Source organism: Pseudorasbora parva, chromosome 1, assembly GCF_024679245.1.
Source record: "Pseudorasbora parva isolate DD20220531a chromosome 1, ASM2467924v1, whole genome shotgun sequence".
Classification (NCBI taxonomy): Eukaryota; Metazoa; Chordata; class Actinopteri; order Cypriniformes; family Gobionidae; genus Pseudorasbora; species Pseudorasbora parva.
In genome coordinates this window covers 22,869,965-22,891,994 of record NC_090172.1, presented here as the reverse complement: position 1 = coordinate 22,891,994, position 22,030 = coordinate 22,869,965, and the positions used below count along the sequence as shown (strand labels likewise).

The window sequence follows — 22,030 nt, the reverse complement described above, 5'->3', positions numbered from 1 at the left end:
TAAAGTGCTACCCGATTTAGATATACTTGAACGTTTGGAAAACTTGTGTCATTATTGTTGCATTATCAATTTTGCACTAATAACACACTTAACCTTTAGTTTCTTTTTTTTATTTCAACATTTTCATTATTCAAGAACCCATTTTCACTGCAAATCTTTCTTCTTTTTTTTTGACCTGATAATATAAAGAATGAGACCTGATGTAAAGTCTGTGATAAAATGAGGACAGCCACAACAACATGGTGTCTTTACTAAAAAGGTATAACATATTTTATATACCAAAGACAAAATCTCATACAGCACAGTACAACAAATTAAACAATCAAGGCATTAAAACAAAAAGACATCTTTGGCAATTAACAAATAGATGATACTCAAACAAAAAATGTAAACAAGACAGAGGCCTGACACTAAAACGCAACAACAAATAAGTACAAAAAATTGCAAGGTGATAAAAAGTTGAGTTTTTGGCAATGTAATGGCCTATCCAAAATGTTCTCAGTCTGCATATTTTCATGCAAAACCGCGTCATCTTTGCTGTGCCCCAGTTTGTGAGGCCTCATCCACGACCCTAGAACCACGCTCTTCCATCCCTTGTGAGCTCCATATAGTACCAGTCGCCAAGGGTCCTTATTTAGTGCAAATAGGCTGGCTGCAGTCTTTCAAAATAAAACCTGCAAGCGTCATTTTCGGAAAGGAGACGGAACTATGAGTGGTTTGGGTCCTGAAACAGGTCTGAAAGAGAGACACACACACACACACACACACACACACACACACACACACACACACACACACACACAAAAAAACACTAGTTAGATCTAGATCTCTGAGTTACACAGTCAAGAGATACTTTAAAAGCGAAAGTGTCAGATTCTGTGGCTTTTCTTTAACCCTAAAAATCCTACTCTATCATATATATGAAATTCATTTAATCAACAAGCAATACCTGTTATACACAATGTGCCCTCTGATTAATAGGTCATACTTTTTTTTGCAAGTAAAGGCCTTTTATTGTAAATCATATTTTTGCTGTAAAATCATAAATGATTTTTTTTATAAAGTAAACATAAGATTAACTTATAATTCTTATCATATTAGGACATATTGTCAGGAGATATAGGTTGGCAACGGCACTGTAAACTTGTTTTGTTGGTTTAACTTAAAAAAGTAAGTAACCTGATTGCCTTAAAATTTTGAATTTATTGAAATGAGTTGATACAATGAAAGAAATTGGTTTAATAAATAGAAACTCAAAATACTATTGTAAATGAACCACATAAAAAATGTTATAAATCATAAAAATGTCACAGTTTGGCATGTTTCACTGCGTCATAACAAATAAAACACACAATTACCCATATGCTTGCAAAATCTTTTAATAATATTTTAATAAAGGTTGTTGATTCTCAAACATTTTCATTGTATTAAGTCAAATTTTTTATTTCAATGAACTCAAAATTTGATTAACAAGGTAACTTATTTTTTTTAAAAACATTTTTACAGTGTTATACTGTTAGCCTATAACAATCTTACTGATTTATATAACACGCTATCAGAATGTAATCATTTTGGTCATATAAATAACACAATCTGCACCAAATGGCACAGGTCCTTTGAATAAAATGATTTTGTGTGTTTTTATTACAAAACATAAAATACATTCACATTCTTCTTTAGTTTTCTTTTCTTTTGTGTGTAATGGTTCAACAAACTGACTATTCTGACTATATTTCATATCAGGCCTTACAGGGTTCAAATTTCTGTAAAAGCGGCAATGATTTTCAGTGCTCACCTCAGTTTATCTTGTATTTCTCACAAGATCCTTCGATTTAAAGACTTGACACTTTCAACTGAAGGCATTTCCGAGGTTGACCATCATTTTAAACTAACTTATGCCTTTCTTTTTGTGTGATATAAACATGATACCCTGCTGAGCCTGTCAAAATGAAATTCAGTTTTCAGTATACACATGAAAGTCCCACCGTTGTGTGTTGAAAATTAATGTCTTTTTATCACAAAATAAGTACTAAGCTTCCACCACCACTGAGAAGCCGCGACCCGATATATCTTCGCAAGCTAAACTCTGCGAGATTCGGTTGTTCTTAGATTGGAGGAGCATGTAGTGCTGGAGATATGCAGAACTAAGACCTGGATTTATGTAGGCGCAGTTATTTCTCAAAATAAGTGCTAGGTGGCTGCTTTTGAGAATTAATAGCGGACTAGCATTGATATGGAGACTCAAGGAGAAAAAAAAATGATTTAAACTTACTTAGGAGATTCCAATGGGGCATGTGTAATTCCCCATAAAAACTACTACTGTATATAAATGAGTAAAAACCATTCCAAACGTTTGATGTGCAGTAAAAATTCAGACCTATATTTACTGCTCTCAAGAGTAGGAAGGGAGGTGAAAAGAATCCCATAAAATATCCAAACTGCACGACTCACCACCCACTGTTCAGCACGCTAATTTGTATCTAACAATGCGTCTGATCCGTCTGGTTTGGCAATGAAAAACAAAGCATCAAATAATAACGCTCACTAATTAGGACTGGCTTTCTTACTAGAGAGTAACTGTTCAATCAACTGCTAATGGCGTCACAATTTACATATTTTGCTGCAAAAATTTGTCACAAATGGCAAGTGGAAAAGATGTGACGCAGTCAGTGAAATCTACAGCGCCTTCTTTGTTCTATATAAACTTGGTTTTGTAAGGCATATGCCAGGGCGTCTGGACCAAGAAACGGTCAATTCCTGAGAAACAAAGATCTTTCCTAAGGATTAACATTTGAACACTCTCCTGCATAAATGACATCTGAGACACACCACACCGAGACACTCACACCTCACTCTCACACTCTGCCCATCAACCTCTGCACTGCCTATTCTCTCACACACTGAAAACTCATTCAAAATCTATGCAACATTAAATGTGTCCAATGAGTAACTATGCATGTCTAGTATCGTTTGAAATGTGTCAGTGTGCCTGGTAAAATGGTCTCATTCTCATAGCCATAATACAAACCCCCAAGATGTTCTATAAGTTGAGAAAATATGCCACTAAAAAGGTGAACTCCCACACATCTATAATTCAGGATGCTTCCTGTATGTAAATAAGTGCCTTCCTTTATAGATGTTTATAACCCATTCAATCACAAATTCTGATTGCCCATTTATGACCTCCTGAGTAACGGACCAAAATCGAATTATAAACACAAACACCACTATTTGTTAAACCTATTGAATTGTCTGGGTGTTTAAGAAAAGATGTCAAAGAACCCAGGGAATCTGTAGACAGATTTCCCGCACGATTGCTGTGTAGTTTTTTTTACTGCCAGGTAAATATTTCAAGATATTGTATTGGATGATTGATTGATGCTTTTTATTCTTTGAGTTGGATTTTGATTTATGATTTAATTACCTGGTTAATACATTCACTCTAAAAATTGCTGGGTTAAAAACAACCCAAGTTGGGTTGTAAATGGACAAACCCAGGAATTGGGTTGTTTGAATGGGTCCATTCAATTGGTTCAAACAACCCAATTTCTGGATGTGTCCATTTTCTACCCAACTTGGGTTGTTTTTAACCCAGCATTTTTTAGAGTGTTGATATATTTGAATTTATGAAACTATTTTATGGTGTAACCTTTATTGGTCATAACCGCTGGTTACTGTTTTAAACCCTAGTCAAACACACCTGATCCAGCTACAAGTACTTCTGGGGTCCAGATCCTCTTCTTTGACAGATCCTCGATGTTGTATTCATGATAACTGATCTCTGGCTAATTTTGGTTCTTCAAACGAAGCGGATTAGATTAAAATATCTGGATTAAGTTGTTTGAGATTACTGCGTGCTCTTGTGTTCCCTGAAGAGGAAAGATGTATCGATACTCGAATCTACGATTGGCTGGCAGCAAGACAGCCACAAGGCAAAAAACTTGAGTGATAAAAAAACAAAACAAAAACAAAAAACGACAAAACCAACATACAAGTTGGTTCGAATAGATCAATTAAATGTGCACTGTTCTTTTTTAAATTATTTGTATCCATTATTTTATAGTATTTGTACACCCTTTACATTTTTATTTCAATGTTGTATTTAGCAATTCAAATTATTTTTATTTAAATTTGATGCAGATTTGTTACGTGGCAGCATTAATTAAAGTTTCTTAAAGCTACACTGTATAACTTATTAGTTTGTTCTTAGCTGAAAACACTTAGTTCTTTCAAAAATATATGTGCTCATTAATGTATATTTACTTCTTTCAAGTAATAAAGTATTCTCGTAAGTTTATAATATGCCATTGAAAATACATACGGGTGAGAGGTTTGAATGCCGGTCGCCATTTTGTCCCTCCATCTTGAAAGTACATTAGCCAAAGAGGGACAAAGCCATAAATTTAAGCTTCGCCTTTCGCGTTTTAACACTCGATGGCACCGTGTCGAATGTGAAGAGGGGGATTGCCGTGTTAATCTTGGACTAAATTGGCCACCGTAGGAGTTAAAACGAAATCAGAATTGAGAGGAACAGAAACTAATATTGACTGGATGGTCATATACCTTTTCACCGCTAGATGGGGGAAAATATCCCAAGTGTAGCTTTAAGGGTCAAGATCAAGTTATCTGCATTAAGCCACTCCCATAATATCTGTCACCACTGAAATGAATACACGGCTCAGATTAACTGTACTGCAATAACATTATACAATAATTATTCTATCACAAATAAATCTCCCAATCAAATGGCTGTGTCTACAGTATTATACACAACATTATAGTGTTATTTTCAAATACATTTTTATATTTGTATTATTGTTATTATTTAAAAATGTTGAGGTTCTCTTTGACAGTGGCGAGGATGGATAGGATCAGGAATGAGTACATCAGAGGGACAGCACATGTGAGATGTTTTGGAGACAAAGTTAGAGAGGCCAGGTTGAGATGGTTTGGACATGTTCAGAGGAAGGAGAGTGAATATATCGGTAAAAGGATGCTGAGGTTAGAGCTACCAGGCAGGAGGTCAAGAGGAAGACCAAAGAGGAGGTTTATGGATGTAGTGAAGAAGGACATGAAGGTAGTTGGTCTGAGAGAAGAGGATACAGAGGATAGGAATAGATGGAGGCAGATGATTTGCTGTGGCGACCCCTGAAGGGAACAACCGAAAGAAGAAGAAGAAGAAGAAGAAGAAGAAGAAGAAGAAGAAGAAGAAGAAGAAGAAGAAGAAAAGAAGAAGAAGAAGCAGATTTAAGGTGAGTATTACCCCTGGTTAAGTAAGGAGATCTTGTAATAAAGTAGCAGTGGTTAGGACAAATTTGAAGTATCAACACTGCATAAAAAGATGCAATCTAATCCTGTTTGCATGAAATAAGTCTGCTCCCGAGCAGGTTTAAGCTTATGGACCTGTTGGTATAACAGTAAGTCTAGGATGAGCATTTTTAAGAACCAAACAATCCAAGATAATGCCAAATCGTCAACAATCAAATCCAGCTAGTTAGCAGCGTATGAAGAACAGGCCCCAGGATTGCTTGAGAACACACAGGCGAGTGAAGTGAAGCAAGTTGTAAATAACCTTAATAATTAATATTCAGTCTCCTACAATGATCAGTTCGTAAAACACAAGTAATGTAAAGAAGTGAAAATAAATAGAGCGGTTATCCTAAAAGGGCTCTTGTAAACAACAAGTGTGCAAGGTATTTTTTGAATCTTACAGAGAAAATAATCATCTTCAAGTGTCTACATGTTTAGTTTTTTCCAATTAGATTGTTTCAGGCCCAATCCAATCCAATCCAATCCAAATTTCATTCAGGTTGCGCTCAATCGGATCGACTGAGATCTGGGTGCCCAATCCTGTTCCTGAAGATCTACCTTCCTGCAAAGTTCAGTTCCAACCCTTATCAAACACAGCTAAAGCAGCAAATTAAGATCTTCAGGAGCATTTGATAATTACAGACAGGTGTGTTGGATCTGAACTTTGCAGGTAGGTCGATCTCCAGGAACAGGATTGTGTTTCAATCCTTGTGTGCCACGAGTACTATTACTGATGGATAAATTGGTTGCTAGGCAATTGATTGGTTGCTAGGCAACGTGGGGGAGAGGACGCTGGCGTTGTCTGTTCGCCGCTTCTCCACCCACAAATCATGTTAATGTACTATTAGATTTAGATTTTATTTTATTTCCTTATGTTTGTGACTAGTCTAACAGTCAGAGCTACAATTGGGGCTGTTGATGATTGCTGGCAGCCACTGAGAGGACGTTGTTCGTCGTTTCGCCGTTTTCCACCGCTTCTCTAATGTTTATGTTTGAATTGCTGCGGTTGGTTCTGGTTTGGAGGACATTTGATGTTTCTCGCCGCGACTGCTCACTGGTGGTCTCCCTTGGGCTTAAGCTGCATGGTGGCTGAAGTTTGCACCGGGCTAGCATCATCTGGGCCATCGTAATCGGCGTCCGGCATGATGTTGGGATGTTCCGCTTCTCGGCTGCGCCGCTGTTCCGTCCTGCATTGCGGCCGTGGAGCGGCTTGGACTTCTGCGCCGACCCCGATGTGTCCACAGAAGTGCCCGGAAAAATGTTCTGCCTCCTGCATGGTGCTGCGGCGATCCCCATTGTTTGAATCGTCATGAAGACCCATCATCTGGTCTTCAGCTGTCGTGCCTCGGCGATGTCATCAGGACACACTGCCGCTGGGAGAAATTTAAAACATGGAGTGGACCACAGTGTGCTGCGGAGCTAACAGAGACTTCCACCATCAGCTGTTTTCTGTTCACCATCAGCTCTGTTTTCTGTTCACCATCAGCTCTGTTTCTGTTCACCATTAGCTCTGTTTCTGTTCACCATCAGCTCTGTTTCTGTTCACCATCAGCTCTGTTTCTGTTCACCATCAGCTCTGTTTCTGTTCACCATCAGCTCTGTTTCTGTTCACCATCAGCTCTGTTTTTCTGTTCACCATCAGCTCTGTTTCTGTTCACCATCAGCTCTGTTTCTGTTCACCATTAGCTCTGTTTCTGTTCACCATCAGCTCTGTTTCTGTTCACCATCAGCTCTGTTTCTGTTCACCATTAGCTCTGTTTCTGTTCACCATTAGCTCTGTTTCTGTTCTGTTTTCTGTGTTGGTTGATTGTTTGTAGTATTCTATATTTTTACTTGTTATTCATTTTTTTTGTTGTTATTTTTTCCCCCCTTTGTTGAGATTCTTCGGAATGAAAAGTGCATTATAAATAAAATCTATTATTATTATTATAAATTGTGTGTATGGAAACATAGCTATTGAGGATGGTAATTTGCAAACAGATTGTCGATATCTCGAATGGCATTGCCATGGCGAGGGATTAAATTAATGACAAAAAGGGAAACAGGAAGAGTCTGACATCTTTAGGGTTCCCCTTCACCGCACCCAGAGCTTCTGTACTACTTATTGTGAAATTGATTTCTTTATATTTGCTATTAGAATTCTCCACACTGAAAAATACTTATGTGTTTATTGAACTATGAGTGTGGACCTATTAAAATATTGATTTGATATATTCGGGATGCGTCATTTTGCCTGTAAATACAGGACGATTCACTATTTCACAGGACGGGTGGCAATCCTAGATATCTTCTAAGTTCATTGTCTGATTAAGATCAAATAGGTGTTGTTTGTTTGGTCATGGAGGCTGATCACATGGGTTTTACGGTTGTAGCGCCAAAAGCTGTCAGTATAAAGAGTGACACGTACAAGAGACTTTGAAAAAGTCCTCTTCCATTAACTCACTTAAATATAAAGGAGCGCGGGGCACAACCTAAGGCGGGGTTAGTTGTAACACACATAGTTTAACACTTTCTAAACATGCCAGGATGACAAAACTTTGTGTATTTACGAGTTGCCATATCAACACCACATAGAGAAAAAATAGCCGCAAAATTAAAACAATATTTGGAAGATATCACTGAACATTATTTAACCATAGCAAAGCTACATTTCTTACTTAAGTTTATTTTTCATCTTTGTTTTTTTATGTTTATTTAAAATCTGATATTATTTTAATCTTATATAACAGTGAGATTGTTCTTTAATGCTGATCTAACAGCAGAAGACGTGAGCCACGGTTTAAATGTCATGCAGATCGGGTGTATCGTAACATTGCGTTAAAATGAGTCCCTATTAGAACTATGATATTATATTCTATACTTTTATGAATTTCTTTTGAGAAACCATGAGAGAGGGTAGATAAGGACTGAGAGTCAATGTTCAGAAATGATTCATTATTAATCTGTTTATAACTATGCTGTATAGCTGTATTAGCTGTATATGTGTTTGTTGTCAAAAACAAAAATGTGTGTATTTTTAATGATAAAAAAATGCCATTATTTTATTTAAAAAAATTAATAATTGTATTTTATTGACAAAATATTTTAGTTTGTTTTGGATATTTTTTTTATTATATCAGATAACACAGAAAACACATGTTACAATGTACCCCACCTGGGGCATGTTGTCACCTTTCACTTCTGTTCTTTCGGGGTAAACTAAGAAAAAAGTATACACTGTATTAATGAAACAAAACCACATCATTGTACTAGACATGTGTGCAATTAATGTGGTAAAAATGTGCCCCATTCTCCCCTATGTGGCCACCGTGAATTGTTTTCTTAAAGCCACCAGTAGACATGGCCCACCATCTCTGCTTGCAGCTATATTTTAATAACTCCCCCTTTCTCTTGCAACACATTTCCTTTCTTCTCTAATAATGTGTTTTCTGACATGAGGACCGGACAATCACCCGATGTCACTCACAAGAGATTGCAGCAACAGCAAATGACAATGATCCAACCTTCCAATCAAATACCAATGGACAAAATGACAAAGTCCTGTCCTACATTTTTTTTTTTTCGAACAAATATCAATTTCACTTGGATATATGTCACAAACAAGACTATAGCAACTTCATGCCAATTTAAGCCAAATGCTCTCTTCCCAACTTTTGATGTGTTTACTTACTGGAATGCCTTCAAAGGGGGAACGGCGGTCACCTTTCCCACAGGTTTGGGACGGATTGCAGGGGGCATCATCACCATAAGCCCCCCACCAGAGGGCTTGGGCTGTGCTCCACGAGCAGGGCTGAGCGGAAGAGGCCTCTTCGGGGGTGTGGACGGGGGTCTAGGCTGCGTTTCTGATACCATCTATATGAGAATGGAAAGATAAGTGAATAAGAATGTGAGGTGTGCTGGGTTTAGGATTTCAGACAGTGTGTTCTCAGGTTGTTTCAATACAGATAACAGGTGTTATAAGCAGAATTTGTGTGAGATTGTGACCTACTTTGGCTTCCACAGCGATTTTGATTAAACCAAAGAATTCGAGGAAACTGAACTCTCACCAGTGGTGTGCGTGAAGGGTTGAGGGGCAGAGGCTTCTTGGGAGGACTGAGTTTCTGAGGTGATGCTACAGATTTGGGTGTGCTGGGTGAGTTGGGCGGCTTGCTGATAGGTGGAGGAGGTCGAGGTCCTTTGACGTTGCTCAGAGATGGCGATGGAGCCGGCCGGAGAGGACGGACAATATTGACTGGCTGAGTACCATTTGAGGCTGGGTTTGGCCTCAGAGGAAGCACCTCCTTACTGGTGTGAGGTAGCTTAAGAGGAAAAAAGGTAAGGGATGATAAACTGGTAATTTGAAAACTTTATAAATTAAATCCTTATTATTACAACATCATAAACTCACAAAACATCAAAATGAAGAAAGAAAAAACCACGCAAAAAATTAAATGGAATAATGATTTGACATCGGGGACATTGGGGTCATTAAAGGCATTTGGAAAATAATTTATTAGCATATTTTGCATCTTTATATGGCTATCGAGATGGTTATCTTGAAGTAATGCTTATATTATACTTTTCATTATTAACCATAGCAAACTTTTTTTAAAGAAGTGAATACTTTTTTTCAGTAAGGATGCATTACATTGATCAAAAGTGACAGTAAAGACATTTATAATGTTAGAATGTGTGTACTGTCACTACTATAGAAACATTATAATGACTTTACTGTCACCTTTGATCAATGTAACGCATCCTTCCTGAAAAAAAGTTTTTCTAAAAATAAAGTTTGCTATGGTTATAAATTAAAAGTATAATAAAGCATAATAAAGCCTTTCTCTTGACCTTTCTATTAATTAAATAATGAAAAATCCTGAACATAAGTTTGTTTTCAACATAGATAATAATAAGTTACTCAAGCAGCAAATCAGCATATTAAAATGATTTCTGAAGGATCATGTGATGCTTAAGACTGGACCAAAACTTTAATTTGTCATTAAAGGAATTAGATTCTAAGTAATAAGTAAACATATTGTTAAGATAAATAGATATGTTATTTTAAATGTATATTTAATTTACATTTAACTTAATATAAATATCGATATAGCAATACCACTAACACTAGATGAGGACACTAAAATTATGATTGAAGTTATTCAACTAAATATACAAATAAAATTAATTAATTAGATCTTATTTATTTCTATAAACTATAATACTGATCTGCAAACATTGTCGCTTTATGATAAATTAAAATAAGCGCATAACCTCCCTGTTTTCTCCAGAACGACTGTACAGCCAAATATAATTTTGTTGCAGTATGTTTAACACTGTGAAGCTGCTTTGAAACAATCGTCATTGTAAAAGTGCTATATAAATAAAGTTGATTGATTGATTGATTGAATAACAATATAACTATTTTTTACTGTATTTTTGATCAAATAAATGCAGCCTCTGTGTGCATAAGAGGCTTCTTTTAAAACATTTTTTTTTACTGACTGCAAACTTTTGAATGGCAGTATACAAAGTAATGTAGTAATTGTCATTAAATATTATAAATGAAAGAGACATACAATGAAAGTGTCCATACCTTAAGGTTAGCATTTCTGTTGGATGGTCCCACCACCTTCAGATGAAAAGCAGGGTTTAAGTGTCCATTCTTCGCCTTTTCGACAGAGTTTTCATTTCTGAGAACACATTTAAAAATAAAACATACAAATAGTTTATGAAAGAATGAAGGAAATATAACAGTATGTAACAAACCATGTGTTTTCTGTTTGTTACAGCACAAGATTGACCCCACACTTTCTGTCAGAGTTTGAGAAAATGTTTTTGATGTACCATCATTTTATATGCATGTTATATAAAAATATATAACGTGTGTATGTTTCCACAGTGACATCAGAAAGCATTCAGACCCCTTCGAGAGTATTCAGAGTTAAAGATGGACTGAATTATTTATTGCAGTTGACACAATATAAGGACAAGGTAAACATGTGACTTATTATGCATGTATGAAAACATTCTGAAATCTTTTAGTCATTAGTATTCAGAGCCTGTGTAGCTGTGCATGACAGCAGGAGGTGTTCTTAGGTGTGATTCAGCTTTGCACACCTGGATGCTTTCTCCTATTTGTCCTTGCAAACTTGTCAGCTTGGTTGTGAAAGGTTTGTCCGCACTCCGCAGCATTTAAGCTGGGATACTCAAGGAGATTATTTGCCCCAAAGCCATTCCAGCATCATCTTGGCATTGTGCTCCAGGTCATTCTGACACTGAATGAAGAATCTTTTCTCTTGACAGAGATTGTGTGCAGGTTTTCTTCAAGGATCACTCTATATTTGACTCTATTCAACCTCTGTCGTACTGCCTGCCAATCCTAAAGCCTGTTGCTGAGAATAACCCACTCAGCATTATGCTGCACTGCAGCTGCGCTTACTGTAGCTCATGGTAGAAGTCAAATATGCTTGTGGTGTTTTGTGCTTTTACGCATTATTTAATTCTAACAAGCATTTTTTGTTTGTTTTTTTAACAGGTGAAATTATTCGTCCTTAAAGTTACAATGATGACTTCATCTAAAAAATTAAAAAAGGACACAGGAAAATTTGAATATTAGAAAACGTTTGTCCACATTATTCTTTCTGAATTTAGATTAGTTCCCAAAATACATAATGAATTGCAAATGTGCCCGTTCCATCCTTAGTTTGCCATCTTCTGATCATTAGAATCTCAGTAAAAAAGCGTTAGACCTTTTTGGCTTTTTTATCATGTTTTTTTTTTTTTTTTTTTTTTTTTTTTGTAGAACCGACACAGATGTGAAACAGATTTAACCATGTCCATTTAGAGCAGCAGGAGAGATTCTGGAATTTCAAGTCATGAATTGCCTTAAAGCGATATTTCACCCAAAAATGAACATTCTCATTTATTCATCCTTATATCGTGTCAAATCTGTATGCCTTTTTTCCCCTCTAACATAAAGATATGCTAAAGAATGTTGGTAACGAATCAGTTTTGGTGACCGTGGTTCCATTGTATGAACTAAAAACAGATGTTTTTTATTTTTATAAAGAGTGTCCAGAGTGATTTTCCAGGAACTGAGAGAGTGGAATCCTATGAGTGGAATGTGCTGGGAATCTTGTCAAACATGAAAGTATTAGAAAGTATTATGCTTCCTAGAAGAAAGCATAATACTTCACCTACTGTGCGTAACTTTTTTAATGACTGGTAAGGGGAGAATTCAGAGGGAAGTCTCCTCAGTTATCTCACTGCAGCTGTTTTAAGCAAATGTGAAGAGAGAACACATCATTCGATTTCAAAGGATGCTGACAGCTGAACTAATCACAGATTTTTAGGGGGTCTGAGATGAAAGATGGGGGCTCTGGCACACTCTGGCACTGCGGCTACTATTATTTCTTAAATAAGTCTTTATAAGCAGGTCACAAAACAGTTGTTTGAAAGCAATTTGGAAAAGCAAAATAAATACATTTGAAATATTTGACTGGTATACTGTTTTAAATGAATACAAAAGGGACAAGAAATTTAGAAACTCAGCTATAGGTAAGGGCAGGGACAATCATTGAAGTAATATTATATAAGGGACCAGATATTATTATTAATTGTATGAATGGATAGAAAGGGTTTTTGTCTTCAATAGAGCAGATATACACGACCACCACTTTCAGGAAAAAAAAAATTCTCTTCACAGTAGATTTGACATCTTGGTTTGAGAGAAAAAAAGCGTCATGGATCAAAGACAGATTGACCAATTCACTTTTTTCCAAATGTATAATCTAGCAGGTCAGTGATATGAGCAGATCCTTGAACAGAGGAATTCAGATATTGGATATAGGAATGATGAAGACTTTCTTGAAAAAACAATATCTGCTGAAGAAATGTGGCTTCTATTATGATGGCATTAATCAGCAGAAAAGTGGAAAAGCCTTGGGAATGGACGGGTTTCCAACAGAATATTGTATAGCAGGTCCAGAAAAAAGCTCCATTCACAAAAGCCATGACATCTTGCTTAAAAGAAGATTAATGTTTAGACGCTTTTTCCCATCCACCTTAACTTAAAGAATTAGTTCACAGAAAAATGTATATTCTGTCATTAATTACTTCCCCTAATGTCGTTCGACACTCGTAAGACCTCTGTTCATCTTCGGAACACAAATAATTTTTTTTTGTTGAAATCCGATGGCTCAATCCATTGACACAATGTCATTTCCTCTCTCAAGACCCATAAAAGGCACTAAAGACGGCGTTACAAAGCCCATCTCACTACAGTGGTTCTAAAATCATTTTATGAAGCGACGAGAATAGTTTTTGTGTGCAAAAAAACAACAACTAAATAACAACTTACAGTATATATGGCCGATTTCAAAACACAGTTTCCTGAGGCCTCGGAGCATTATAAATCAGTGTATTGATTCATGAATCGGATCGCGTGTCAAACTGCTAAAATCATGTGACATTGGCGATCCGAATCATGAATCAATACACTGATTTATAAAGGTTCAAAGCTTTGTTTTGTGATCGGCCCATCACTGTATATAAGTGGTTATTTAGTTGTTTTTTTGCACACAAAAACTATTCTCTGGTGTCAATGGAGGCCTTTCTGAGCCATCAGATAAAAGTGTCTTCATTTGTGTTCCGAAGAGGAGCAGAGGTCTTATGGGTGTCGAACAACATTAGGGTAAACTTTTTTTGGGTAAACTAATCCTCTAATCCACACACACACACACACACACACACACACACACACACACACACACACACACACACACACACACACACACACACACACACACACACACACACACACACACACTCTCTCTCTCTCTCTCTCTCTCTCTCTCTCTCTCTCTCTCTCTCTCTCTCTCTCTCTCTCTCTCTCATTTGGGCATAATATCAATAGCTGATCTAAAAAAAACACATCAAGTCCTGCTTCAAACAAAGCAAAACACGTTTTAAATTTGTCCCGAGGTGTGTGTCTGAAAAAAAGACATTTTGATATAATATTTTCAATGGCTCCACAAGCAGAGGCAGTTTTTATTTTTTGTCCAAGACAAATATCCCTGAATAAGATGAACGACCTTAATGAAAGAATATAAGAATATGTTGTTATAGCTTTTTCTTTCTAGGAATTGAATAAATAAAACCTCTAGAAGTCAGTCACACCACAAATCTGCATGAAGATGATAATACTGTGCTGAATCACTCAGAGTGCCACAGGTGGTACTAGTCAATGCGGTCGAAATTGCTCACTTCAGTTCAGCTATTCTCTCACTCACAGCGTGAATTCAATGGGTTCCTCCTGGGACCAAATAGCCAATTTACCTAAACAGCCAGTTTAAGGATGAATGGCTCAAAACTTCTTCCATCAGACGACAGTGAAGGCCACCTCTGGCAACCTTGAATGCCCAGGCATGTTTTTTTTATGGATGCAATCTCAAAGAACAAAGTTCTTTATACAACTTCTAAGAGATTTTTGCTTTGCGGTGCAGTGTACAAACAGGTTTACCTTTCTAAAATAATGTAAAATCGAATTAATTTGCATAATTGTACCAAAAATAAATTCTAGTTCTTCGCCTACTGTATAATTTTTTTTTAGCTTTCTGCTATTAATCCATTTGAACTTCTATGAACCCATTTTGTAATTACACTGTAACTATAATGTGGTGGTTTATGTGTAATTTATTTCATTTTTTTAACAAATCAGTGAAAGGGTCTGAAAACTTACTAAATGCACTGCATACGTGTGTGTGTGTGTGTGTGTGTGTGTTTCTACAGTAATACCTGCTGGCTTTGCTCTTCTCTCTCTGTGTTCTCCACTTGTGGTAGTAGGAGCTTTTTATCTTGATGCAGTAGAAGGCAATAAGTACAGCAGGGAGAAGCACTAGAAAAGCAAAGAGCAGCCCGACAACCAATCCCACCTGACCTGGGGACAGATATAGAACATACATCGACTGTTAGACAAGGGTCAACAGCAAACACACAGAGAAGTGCTTGCCAAATATCTGCCACTCTGAATAATAGATCTTGTGTGCACTGCATTCACTCTGTACTATAATAATGTCTATGGCTATGTTCAGAATAGCAAACTACCATACTATTCTTTCTAGTATACTACATTAAAGCAGCATCTAGCATATAAATACGATAACCAAATGTTTTTGTAAAATTTGCAGTGCACAATCAGAAATACTCTCTCTCGCAATGCAATGCAAAAGATAAGTTGTTTTAAACACAATTCTGTAATTAAATGCAAAAATGTATACTACCATTCAAACGTTTGGGGTCGTAAGACTTTACGTTTTTGAAAGAAGTCTCCTATGCTGTCCAAGGCTGCATTTATTTGATCAAAATACTTTAACATACAGTAAAAGTAATTTTTTCAAATATAATTACAATTTAAAATAGCTGTTTTCTATTTCACTATACAGTATATTAAAATGTAAGAATTGTAAATGTTCCTGTGATGGCAAAGCTGAATTTTCAGAATCATTCCTCTAGTCTTCAGTGTCACATGATCCTTCAGAAATCATTCTAAAAAACTGATTTGGTGCTCAACACATTTTTAATTATTATTACTAATGTTGAAAACAGTTGTGCTGCTTGTTTTTTTGCTTATATTTGATGAACAGAAAGTTGAAAAGAATATAATTTATTTAAAATGAAAATGTACTGTAACAATGTAAAAGTTAAATGTAAAATGTCATTTTTAGATCAATTTAATATATATTGGCTTAATAAAAGTATTAATTTCTTTCTTCTCTTTATATATATATATATATATATATATATATATATATATATATATATATATATATATATATATATATATATATATATATTTTTTTTTTTTTTTTTTTTTTAAGTTGTACTGACATATTTTTGAATGGTAGTGGGGTCATGTGACAGAATTACTACTGATTTATATATTTAGAACAGGGGTTTTCAAACTTTTTTGTCAGCCGAATCCCATAAAATAATTTACACTAATTACCCCATTTGAAGTATATTTCAATAATTAATGGCACATTTGCATGTTTACTTCAAAAACATGTATTATTTAGTAAATATGCTTTATTTTGTTTTTTTAATTTTAATATAATTTAGCATAAGTTTGTTTAATTAGAAATCATTGCTTGTCATCAGCTTACCAACCTTCTACAATTCCCTCTCTAACCCTCAGGGGTTCTGAACCCTGATTTAGAATATTACATGCGGTTTCAAATCCCCCCTTTAAAATAAAAGAAGAACAGGAAGTATAGCAGATACAGTCATTTAATGAAATGAGTGAGTGATACATTCAGAAATTCTTATAGCTCTTGAAATGTTTCAACACAGCAAATATATCATTGGCCTGAGTACTGGGAAGAACAGCTGGATGGAAGAGATTAATGGTCATGGTGACATCTGATAAAAGGTGTGAGGAAGAAAGGGAAAGGGAGAAAGAGGGAGAAAGCACCCGCGTGATAAAATCTCAGATAAATCTATCTATGAGATGGATTAAAGAATAGAAGAGAAATAAGCAAGAGCAGAGGCGCATGTGCACTGAGCGCTGAAGGTGAACTCACTGTCATCCTGCACAGGTCCGCTGTCCACACTTCCCCCGAGTCCTGGTTTCTCACAGGAGGGGGGAGCCCATCCACGGTTACAGTGGCAGTTCCCATTACTGTTACACACCTGCGTGCAAAACAAAATCATACACAGGAATTAGGGAAAAGGGGAATCTCTGTCTTGAAGGTCTGGGAGTGACTTTTCATTTTTTGACCTTAAAGGTGAAGTATGTTGTTTCTGCAACATGGGTGAGGTGAAGACAATGCTCAACGGGTAAAGGTAGGCTACTTCTCAGACATGGGTCAGACATATTAAGCATTTAGCGGTGTCATGACTAAGCAATATCTAGAGCGAATACGAGTGCCTCGCTTATAACAAACCCATACAACATACTGTATCATTTCAGAGCTGTAAATACATACACAAAGTAAGAATTTTACACTAATACATTATTTTATTTTACCTCACTGGGAATAACAGTCAATTTTATTACGGGTACTTTTCGTAAATAACTCATTCTCCGTGATGTATGCAGCCTTCAAATGCGACCTCCAGAAGGCGCAACCTTTGAAATGGGACGCAGCTTGTGGCGCCTCAGGTCTTCGTCTCCTCGACTCCGCTTGGGTCTCTCTCCACCCCTCACAGCTCCACATTTAGTCGGTCGGGCTCCTGGCTCCATATTGCTTCCTCCCTCTACCGTATCAGTTTCGCTGTGGGCCTTCATCCTAATAGCTCTGCTCTGGGTCACTCCCTGAAACTTTCCTCTGCCTTCTCCTCCCTCGTTCCTTCCTCTGCTGACTTGTTCCCCCGTGGACTCCTCTTCCTGCTTCCATGGACTCTTCCTCCTGCCCGATTACACCCCCACCACCCCAACACACTATGGTGCAGTTTTTTGGGAGTAATATCAGGTTTATGTTGATTCTTCATGGATTTTTTAGTTTGTATCGTTCTGTTCCTGTTTTCTTTGTTCCCCACTTAATTTGCTGTCATGGTGACTAATTATGTTGCACACCTGGTTCTGGTTAAAGGGTTAGTTCACCCAAAATTTTTAATCCTCTCATTAATTACTTACCCTCATGTCGTCCGACACCCGTAAGACCTCTGTTCATCTTTGGAACACAAATTAAGATTTTGCTTACAAAAACTATTCTCGTCGCTTCATAAAATGATTGTAGAGCCAATGTAGTGAGATGGGCTTTATAACGCATTTAGTGCCTTTTATGGGTCTTGAGAGAGGAAATGACATTGCTGCCAATGTAGGCCTTTCGGAGCCATCGGATTAAATATCAGACAAAAATATCTTAATTTGTGTTCCGAAGATGAACAAAGGTCTTACGGATGTCGAAAGACATTAGGGTAAGTAATTATTGACTGAATTTTCATTTTTGGCTTAACTAACCCGTTAAGTGTGTAATTAAGTCCTGTACATTTTAGTACTTAGTATTGTTTAGTTCATTGTCCTGTATAGTGTTTGCATTTATCCTAGCTGTTATGTTCTTTCATGTGCCCTAGCTTTTTTGATTTCCTACTTAATTTTTTTTGTTTATTAATAAAATGGCTACAATTAGATCCACCTCTCCTTCTCTTCCTTCGTCTGCTTTGCCTAACAGAAGCGCCTTTTTGACATGATGCTCTATAACTGTTTTTTGCGGCTGTCTACAGTGCACACATCAAAGTAAACATTCTAAACCGGTGCATTTGTTTTTCCAACCCCATCTCAAGGCAGTTTGTACGAGGTTGCTAATTTGTACAAATTTGTAAGACCTCACTCGTACAATTTGTACGATTTTTGCTCAATCGTACGCATTTGACGAGTTGCCACATTTGTATAAACTCGTATGAATGACTTACCTCAAACCCAGCCGCTAAAACTATCCGTCACTGGGGTTTAGACCAAATGTACAAATTCGTGTGAAATAGCCACCTCGTAAAATACGTACAAATTGGTTGTGAGATAGAGCCGGTCTTTCTGAATGGGTGCATGATGATGTTGCGTTGAAGCATCCACTGTAGACCGTAGAATTACAATGCACTTTTGGGGGATATAAACACATGGATTTGCATATCAATAATAGTCAATGAGAATGGATTTTAACTAGGGCTGGAATGATTTGACCTAAAATCTAAATCTCGATTAATTTAAATTTTTTACCTTGATTACGATTAATGGACTATTTGAAATATTTTGCTTTTATTTTTTTGCCTTCATATTTCCCCGATAAGGTTTGTACTGTAAATACACCCCTGAACAAAATCTTTAGACCAGGGGATTCATTGCAAGTTTTACACATTTCGCACTTGTGGATCATAACCGGGTTGTAAGTGCTGCTTCAAAATGCCAAAAGAAGAAACAGGAGCAAGAGACAAAAAATAGAGAGTAGGCAATTTATTGAAAACTGCATTTAAACTCAAACAGGCCGTTCTTCAGCTGATCAAAAGTTTAAGACCATAGCCCAAAAATAAACGCACAACAGTACTAAAAGTGTCAAAAAAGGTCTCAGTAGTGAGTAGCCCCACCATTCTTGTTGATTACTTCAAAAACTTGTTTTGGCATGCTTGATGCGACTGTTTCCAGGAGGCTGGTATGAACGTTGCTACATGTGGTGAAGATGGCTTCACGAAGGGCATCCACGGTCTGGAACTGACGTCCATTTTTGTAAACTTCCCTTACCATCCATCCCCAAATGTTCACAATGGGATTTAGATCAGGATGGTCCAAAAGAGCAATGTTATTCTCCTGGAAGAATTTCTTCGTCAGGGGGGCTTTGTGAATTGCAGCGTTGTCCTGTTGAAAGACCCAGTCATTACCGCACAGACAGGGCCCTCGGTCAAGAGGGATGCCCGCTGCAACAGATCCACATAGCCAGTCGCCGTTTGACGCCCCTGCACAACCTGAAGCTCCATTTTCCCATTGAAGGAAAAAGCACCCCAGATCATGATGGAGCCTCCTCCACTGTGCCGCGTAGAAAACATCTCAGGTGGGATCTCCTTGTCATGCCAGTAACATTGGAAGCCATCAGGACCGTCCAGGTAAAAAAAATTCTCGTTAGAGAATAAAACTTTTTTCCGCTTTTCAATGTCCCATGTTTGGTGCTCCCTTGCAAATTCTAAACGGGCAAGTTTGTGTCGTGGGAGGAGACGTGGCCTTTGAAGATGTTTTTTTGTTCTTGAAACCCTTCTCTAGCAGATGACGTCTTATGGTTATTGGGCTGCAGTCAGCATCAGTAAGGACCTTCATTTGGGTTGAGTATCGACCTGTGTCTTCACGGACAACCCATCGGATCCTGCGGATCAGTGCAGGTGAAATCTTTTTGGGTCTACCACTTGACTTTTTTGTCCCATAACTCAGGATTTTTTAAGAAATGTAAAATGACTGTCTTACTGCGTCCAACCTCAGCAGCGATGGCGTGTTGCGAAAGGCCTTGCTTGTGCAGCTCAACAATCCTGCCACGTTCAAAGAGACAAAGCCTTTTTGCCTTTGCCATCAGGAGATCTTGACGGTATGACTGCTTGAAGGACAATGACATGAAAGCCATATTTTTGTGCAGATTTGACCTTTTTATGGCTATAGTGTATAGAGTGTATGTTAAACTATTGAAGGTAATTTAATGAAAAAGTGCATTGCTTTGGGATTTTAAAATACTAAAGGAAACAGCTCACTGTAACTCTCAGCAGTTATTACCTGTCGGTCGTAACACATTTCTGTTTGTTCTACATCAGATACAGATAAATTAGCACAGTAGTCCTACATTACATTTTCTAAGCCTTTTAAGCTACTTTAGTGATAAATCACAGGACAACAATGACAATGAGTTTCTGTGCTCCTCTCGATCTTCACGTGATGTGCGAGCTATTGTTTGTACGAGTGTTCGTGAGTCACAATATATCAGCGCAACGTAGCTCAATATTGACACAAATCCAAAGGTCTAAAGTTGCTTCAATGTTCAAATGGGCAGAGCTTAAAACACATACAGTTGACAAAAGTTTTATGAGGACGCAAGTGAAAGTGTTCTGGCTTCAGGGCACGTCAGAGAAACGACACGGCTCGGCTCTCTGTGACACAGAAAAACGCTTGTGAGCACTGAACAGAGACGTTTTACGTATTGCTTTTCTTGAACAGCACACAATCGCTTGCAATGTTCAAACTGGCAAGCCTTTAAACACATTTAATTGACAACATTCATGAGGATAGAAGTGCAAGTGAACTGGCTTCAGGGCTTGCGCACGCCGTCTGTGTGTGCGTGTAGCAGCGCGTATAAGAACGCCGATTCACTTATCTGTGTAAACTGTGTAAAACATGCGATTACCATAGTAATACTGAGCATGTATAAACAAAGATAACTTATCTGTGTGCCTACAAACTGCACTTGATGTGACTGAAGGGACAGAGTCACTTGACACGGGAAAATTACGTCGGTTAGAGGTTCTAAATTTCGGTTTCAATAACTTTTTGATTAATCGTCCAGTCCTAATTTGAACGTACAAAATCGTACATAACCTTTACAGGAATAGTTTCCTCCTACATAAATGGAAATCTTTTTATAATTTACTCGCCTTCATGTCTAAACCTTATTTACACAAGGGCACAAGGATGAACAATGTCCAGTACTCTTTTATAAATTACAATTACAATCCTGCCAGTTACAATCCACCAATTTTTGGGTGTGCTGCACCACTGTTCACAATTGTTTGGTCTTAGTATGTATTTTCTTTAGCACGTTTTAGATTATCATAATCATTTACCTATCCTCACTTTCATTGCGGCAGTTGCAGGGATCATTTTTCGACACGTCTTTTGGAGTATAGGGCAAATGGAGAATATACCGCCTTTCATCTTAATGGAATTTCTTTTAACATAGAATATTTTACACGCTTCAATCTAACCCAGAGGCAAGACAGGAACAGTGGAAAGGAATGAAAATGTGCTGTGTGCAAATACCACGATCACTCACTTTATTCTCCATCCACACTTCCCTAAGCCATACAATCAATATGAATCAAACAATAATGCAAATGAATAATAAAAAAAGCACTTTCTGAATCTCTAATCTCCCCTCAAAGACTTGCTGTATTTGGCTGCCCTTTTGAAAAGCGACTGGGTAAATAAGCAAGAAATAAAGAAATTAACGAAAAGCTGACAAAAGAGAGAGACAGAGGGAGTGCAAAGGGATTAAGAAAG

The 22,030-nt window shown here is 37.2% G+C and overlaps 1 protein-coding gene across 1 annotated transcript in view; it reads right to left on the bottom strand.

Annotated features, from left to right (window-relative positions):
• Positions 1 to 78: 78 nt before the first annotated feature.
• Positions 79 to 22,030, bottom strand: part of adam19a (ADAM metallopeptidase domain 19a) — a 151,710-nt gene continuing 129,758 nt past the window's right edge. The window contains exons 18-23 of the mRNA XM_067436254.1: positions 16,869 to 16,977; positions 15,085 to 15,226; positions 10,883 to 10,979; positions 9,357 to 9,608; positions 8,981 to 9,162; positions 79 to 735 (exon numbers count right to left, since the gene is read on the bottom strand). Coding sequence (XP_067292355.1) covers positions 684 to 735; positions 8,981 to 9,162; positions 9,357 to 9,608; positions 10,883 to 10,979; positions 15,085 to 15,226; positions 16,869 to 16,977 — 834 coding nt within the window. The 3' untranslated portion in view covers positions 79 to 683. The remainder of the gene's footprint in view (positions 736 to 8,980; positions 9,163 to 9,356; positions 9,609 to 10,882; positions 10,980 to 15,084; positions 15,227 to 16,868; positions 16,978 to 22,030) is intronic.